At 40.6% G+C, this 6,637-nt stretch overlaps 1 protein-coding gene across 1 annotated transcript; it reads left to right on the forward strand.

The window, feature by feature from the left end:
* Window positions 1–2,307: 2,307 nt before the first annotated feature.
* On the forward strand, window positions 2,308–4,702 carry LOC143481372 (immunoglobulin superfamily member 11). The gene is made up of 4 exons (XM_076979372.1): window positions 2,308–2,703; window positions 2,989–3,144; window positions 3,256–3,378; window positions 3,955–4,702. The coding sequence occupies exons 1-4, from the start codon at window positions 2,466–2,468 to the stop codon at window positions 4,149–4,151; spliced, it is 714 nt and encodes a 237-aa protein (XP_076835487.1). The 5' UTR covers window positions 2,308–2,465; the 3' UTR covers window positions 4,152–4,702.
* Window positions 4,703–6,637: the final 1,935 nt, after the last annotated feature.

Here is a 6,637-nt window from a genome sequence, read left to right on the forward strand (position 1 = left end):
AAAAGTGCAATATAACTACATTTTAATATTTTTAGAAGGTGATACATGATTTACGCTCACATGATCGGTCATGACTATAATCTTTGTATAAACATCTAGTAAATCATTCTTAATTCTACGTCTCGTTTTAATGTAAGCATGTATCAGCAGGTGGTGAGAGCAAAACAAATTAGAATTTCCTGACTTTATTAATGCAAATGAGAAGCTGGTGGAGGCCAATCAGATTGTCTAATGTGGCATGACAAGCGTTATAATAATGTCTTGACATAGTCAAGCCATAGAATGAAATGAATACAACTTTAAGCATACTTTCAATTTTCAAAAATGCAAATGTGCAAAAGCCACAGGCATACCTGTTTAATTTGTTTAATTTACATCTGTTTAATTTTCAAAATCACATACATTTGCAAAAGCTACAGGATTATTTAGACCTGGGGCACAGACCTAGTCTGAACTCATATATATTATATTTCTGTGAAAAGTTAAAACTGATTTTTCAGCAGTGCAGTTTGAATCACACCTAAAAAATCCTTTGACATGTATCACGAGTAAGATAAAGCTCTCATCTCTTGCATATTCTTTCTATGTGGATCTAATTTTCCAGTGGAAAACATTACAAAAGATTCACGTCAAGAATACGTTTGTTATAGTAACATGTATTATGACTGCATTCTTGATTTTGAGCATTCATGTAACTTTGCATATGGGTGGGCAAACAATTTATATCCATGCTAATTTTTCCATACCCATTATTTATTTTTGAATACACATTACTTTTTCTTTTTATTACTTATATTTGCATACAACTTACTATTTCTTCTTATTGTATAGTCACTATTTAGTCACATAGTCTGTACTACTGCTAAGTAGGCATATTGTTTCGTGATGATCTAAGTTTCTAGAAACAAACTCCACTTTTCAGTTTTTTTCGCACTGTTTTTACACTGTAGTTTTGGTTATTTACCAATTTGTTGCAATTGATGTTGATAGTGAGCCATATTTTTTTAAAGGAAAATATTTTTATTGAGTGTGTATACCTTAATATACATACTTCCTTTGCATATGTTTTAAGTATGCATACTATTTTTGCATGAATATGCATATTTATTTTTGAGTGTGGAGACTTATTGTCTCCATGCTCATTTTACATACATTTTTTATTTTCAGAAACATTTTTCTGGAGGTTCATGTGTACATTTACATTTACATTTAGGGCATTTAGCAGATGCTCTTATCCAGAGCGACTTACAAAGTGCTTCACATGTGCATCACAGAATACATCCTAGATAGTAGCATAGGTCAGGATTCAAGATACCCTTGAGCCTTCTAAACTACAGGAATCAATAACATTAATGGCACTTGAAGAGGAATTAAAACCTACACCAAGAAGTGCAAATAACCATAGACAGATAAACATACAATTTAAAGAATAAGGACAACAAGTGCTATCTGCTCAGTTAGTGCTCAACAAACAGGTGAGTCTTCAGTCTACGTTTGAAGACGTGTAGAATGACAAAATAATCTACTGGATATTACCTTGCAATAGAAAGTACTTGAATGATCCAGCGCACAGCTGTGACGGCAGGTCCTCCTCCCGTGTGTAGACACGGTACGTGTGACCGTGGGGGAGTCCAGTGTGGAGGTGGTGCAGGGCCATGCGGTCACCTTACCCTGCTCCTTCTTCAGCCTGATGCCCCTCCTCCGCCTCAGCATCATCTGGACCATGACACCCGTGTCTGATCGGGACTCACCCACACAGGTACTACGTACTGAACTCTGCACAAGATACAACTGTTGGAAAAAGAACTGGGTTCATTTCCACTGAACGTGAGTAGATGTAGATTCTGAGTCATTTGTTCAGTTTACATCCCAGCATGTTTGGTACCGTGGAGGACAGTAATTCAGCTTCCCAGACCAATCGTAAGTAGCAACCCAGGAAGAGTTATTCAGAGTCTTTGGAAGCACCATTTTCAAGGCCTTCAAATGGAAATGAAACTGAATGCCTCCTCCAGTAACAGAGAGAATGATTGGCTGGAACCTCCTCTACCTTAAGGCCCTCTGCAGCAGTAGATTAAAAAGAGGCAATATTGTCACATCCATCAAATCCAGATTACTCCATTTCCAGGCCTTCTACCTCCAGGGTGAGAGACCAGATTAAAATCAACACTTTTGTTCCCCACATTAATTATAACTTGATGGCTTACTTGACAATAAAAAACTTTCGTATCTTTACCTTGCTAAAGATTTACCATAGCTCAATAGGGAACATGTCTAAAACATGATATGTAAAAATTAATATAAATGTGCACATTTATGGACAATACTGAAAGTACTTCAGGCCATGTTAAGTATTTATTCTTTTTTTTTAGCCTTTTGTACAGGATATGAAATAAATTAGCCAATGTTGCATAACGCTACTTTGAGATCATATTGCATTGCATCATCTTTTAAAGTATGTCAACCTCATGCACTATATTTGGGTACAAATTTCACTCGTCCACCAGGTGATAATGTTTCACCAAGGGCAAGTGGTTGAAAGCCTGGCCTTCGCTGGCAGGGTGGAGTTCGTTGCCATGCCCTGGAGCGCTGACATCACCCTGAATGACACACGGGTGTCTGATGCTGGCATCTACCGTTGTGTGGTGAGCAACCCTCCAGAGACGGGAGACCCTGGCATTGATGAACTGACCCTCCGTGTACTGGGTAGGCACCTCTGGTCCTCATGTTCACCAACCCTGCGCAGACGACCAGGCACAGTTTGCCGTGTGTTCATTACCCAGTACCCAGTGTCTCTTGGCAGTGTCTCTCCAAACAGTCAGCAGTCATTCTGCACACGTACTGGGAGACTGCAGCTGAGACTATGAGCTGTTTTCCTTATTATGTGACGCTATTTAAGATGAAGATGTAAACACTGAAACGTAAAGTCTAATGATGTCTAAAATACAAATTGTATGCGTCACCGAATGCCTGCCGTATGTGTGCACATAGTGCCCCCCTCTGTGCCCGTGTGCCTGTGGGAGGGGGTCACTAATGTGGGGGGCAGCGTGACTCTGTCTTGCCTAGTGGTCCAGGGAGTGCCCGCTCCACATATCAGCTGGGAGAAGCTGGACCTAGACCAGATGATCCTTCCTGTCATCATGGAGGGTAAACAGCTGAAACTTTCACTTGCATCATCAACTGAGAATGACCAGTCTAAGCTTGATGCGTTTCTAAAGTCTCAATCTTATGTGAACTACGTCTATGTCTGTCCTTAAGGGGAGCTGATGGGCTCAGCGAAAATTGTCAACATGTCCGCACAGAACTCCGGTGTGTATCGGTGCACCGTGATGAACCCTCTGGGCACTGAGAACTGCTTTGTGAATCTTTCAGTGTCCACAGGTGAGTTCAGTCCAGATCACCTTGGTCAGAGCACAGAAATCAGCAGTACATTTGACACTAATATACCGTGTACTGTCTGAACGGTTCCTTTATCACACACACTGTTCCCTGAGGGTGTACACTTACAGTATCTAACCTAGTCACCGCAATGCGTAATATACAGGGACATGGGCCATGGTGGGCTGGAGTGTTTTTGGGTGTTGGACCACTCTCAAACCAGCAGTTACACTAACGCATGCCAAACTGCTGCTGTGCCTGATAATCCTGTTCCAGCTCAGCTCACAACCACACCTGCACTGCGTCAGTGTCAATGCTGTTGTGGGAACGATCCGCCATTCCAGAGAACATCTGGTCAGTAGTGGTCTTGTAGTCAGAAACCGATAAGGGACAAACAGGGTGCATGCTGGGTAAGAAATTGTGGGCTGCAATCTGTGAGTTTAAAGTGTACTTATAAGAACGACAGGAACAAAGTGGGTGTTTCTAATAAAGTGTTATTAGTAATAGTAGCAGTTTTTTATGAGTAACACGATAACACTGAACGTCTGAGTTAAGTTGCTTCAATCTTTACACATACAGCGCCGGACAGTTCTCCAGGTCTCCTGCAGGGGGTGCTACTGACACTATCTATGGCTCTGATTCTGCTGGCCCTCCTGGTGTTGGTGCTGTGGCTCCACCGCTTGGCTCAGGAGAGCAAATGGAGACATGGCTGTGAGGTGGAAGGCCACGGTGAGATCGGACACACGCCTCCTCTGGTCAGACGCTCCTTTGTCTAAGCGAGAGGACACCGTATGGATTTGCGTCATCCAGACATGATACTGAAATCAAAATCTGGGCTTACAAAATGACCCAAAGTTTGTTTCTTATTTTGTTGTTGGGCTTTTATGTGAGTTAGTTCTGAATAGAAAGATTTATTTGGTTAATATTACAAAGTTCAGAATGATCATGAATTCATTATTAATCAGAATGTGGGCCAAGCTGGTCAGTGATGGGGCGGTTCAAAGCAGAGCCAGACTGCCTTGAAACGGCCTACTTTGGTTAGCTGGAGATTTGTCAAACTACAATAACGTACAAAGATTTAATGGTTGATGGTGTGGAAAAACACATTTCGTTCATATTCTTTATGCATTTTTTAAAATAACAAACAGTTCAGGACTTTGTACCTCACACCAATCACAACTGCCTATGCCTGTGTACACTTACAGCAAGGCGGAGCTATCCGCAGTCAGCGTCCTGAAAAATCTTACAAAACGCTGACTTAATACTGTGGAATTGTGGATTTAGATTTAATTTTAAACCTTTTTTAAATGGGCTTTTGTTAAATGTTCTTGGAACTAGAGGCCTCAAGAAAAATAAACTTGTAATTTATGTTGGTTTAGAGCTGCTAGACCTTTTCATTTTATCACTTTAATTTCCACTTCTTATTTATGTTCGTTACGTTTAAAATGTTTTAAAGGCACTGGCATATAAATAGAATGCTTCACTATTATATGTTGTAATAATTATAATTTACATTATTCGTTTACGTTACGTTACATTTTTTTGATCCAACATTTTTATGGCCAAGTGTGTGGGACGAAGGGTGAAAAGGGTGCAACACCACCCCCTAGCGAGCAGTAGAAGATCTACACCTCCACAACTATAAATTCAAAACTATACCCACAGCACCTCCAACTTGAAAGGCGCTCCCACGTTTAATATTTATAGAGACACACGACAGTCCTTCTCCTTAGGACTGTAGACGTGACAGAGAAGTAAAGAAGGTGATCAAATTTCAGGACTTAAAATGAAACGCTGGTGGCGACCAGTCATACGGGCACATATTAAAACGATTGAATTATGGGTCATTTAAATTTTCGAAACGCATACATTTCCAATATGTATCTACATATATCCGCAACAGCTGTAAAATAGGAGCCGTAAAGTCTTGACTGCAGCCTCCAACCTCCCAAACACACCAGCATCCAAACTGGCTTTCTTGACTCACGCTCAGTCCAACATGAGTCTCATGCCGAGTACGACATAAAAGATCCAAGAATATTGATGTGAGCACTAATTTAACTGTAACATCTGCCTATAATTTAAATAGGCTGTTCTTCATTGCAAAACGTTTGTAAAACCGTAATGTTTTACTAAACATCAGTGCCTAAAAAACCGAAAGTATACAATTTTAAAATGCATTAATAATTAAAGTGTGTATAGCACTTCTGCTGTAAGGGGGACACTGAAGCAAATATGATTTTCATAACCACCTATGAAAAAGTTGCGAGCAGTCCAACGGCAGGTTTTGCACCTGAGTGTCCTGCAGGGGGTGCTAGTGACACTCCGGCTCTGACGTTGCTGGCCCTGCTGATGGTGATGTCGCTTGTAAAAGGATGGCTGTGAGGACCACCACAGACCACTCACACACTCTGTATCTCTGTGCTCCTCTGAGCGAGACTTTTAGACTGCACTCACTTTCTAACCACAGCATAACATTTGTCATAAAACATGTCCATTACCCTCGAAACAATTTGTTTAGTTAATCCTCTCAAAATTACAATTTAACTATTACATAAAAAATATCTAGACTGGAAAATGCCCCCATCATCGTAGTAACTTTTGAAATTCCGATACTGCTTAGGATGCAAAGAGAAATTTGAGCATAAAATGCTATTTTACTACAGCTTCTATGTGTTTTAGGACACTTGGCAGGACAATGATGAAGACTGTTATGTCTATAATATAAATGTTTTAGTCCAAGGTGATTTCTTTATGAAAAATGCAACCCAAATTGAGTGCATATCAGTCTCAGCATCTAGTTTGTTTTATGCAGATTTGAGTCCTTGTCAGTTTGTCACTTGTAACTTTTGATGGCTTTTATACCAAACATTCATTGGTGTAGTTGATGTAGCCAATTAGCATTGCTATACATTATATTTTTAGACTGTTGCAGCCAAGAGAAGCTTGTAGGGAATATGTAGAAAGAACGATGAACCAGTAGTTGCATGAAAGTGGACAAAAAGCTGCTTAAGACTGTTCAATAAACTCGTTTCTGCTGCAACCAGCTGAAGCTCTCAGATACACCTAATGAGTTCAGAAGAGGAGTCCCCCTTCAGGTCCACAGACACACGTCCAACACACAGGATGTGAGGTGAAGGCTGCGTTCACTCACAGTAACGACTCATGCAGCTCGTGGAAAAGCCACTCTAACGAAATTAAGCAAAGCACTCAGAGAACAGCACGAACAGATGGGCGTGGAGCCCTTTACATTTCAGTGAAT

Source organism: Brachyhypopomus gauderio, chromosome 18 (genome assembly GCF_052324685.1).
Source record: "Brachyhypopomus gauderio isolate BG-103 chromosome 18, BGAUD_0.2, whole genome shotgun sequence".
In the NCBI taxonomy this organism is placed as follows: Eukaryota; Metazoa; Chordata; class Actinopteri; order Gymnotiformes; family Hypopomidae; genus Brachyhypopomus; species Brachyhypopomus gauderio.

Bases quoted from the DNA above. Each gene is read 5' to 3' on its own strand.
- LOC143481372 (XM_076979372.1), top strand. From the start codon at position 2,466: ATGCACTATATTTGGGTACAAATTTCACTCGTCCACCAGGTGATAATG. The intron at 2,704-2,988 runs GTAGGCACCTCT...GTGTGCACATAG, and splicing joins ACTGACCCTCCGTGTACTGG to TGCCCCCCTCTGTGCCCGTG. The intron at 3,145-3,255 runs GTAAACAGCTGA...TCTGTCCTTAAG, and splicing joins CCTTCCTGTCATCATGGAGG to GGGAGCTGATGGGCTCAGCG.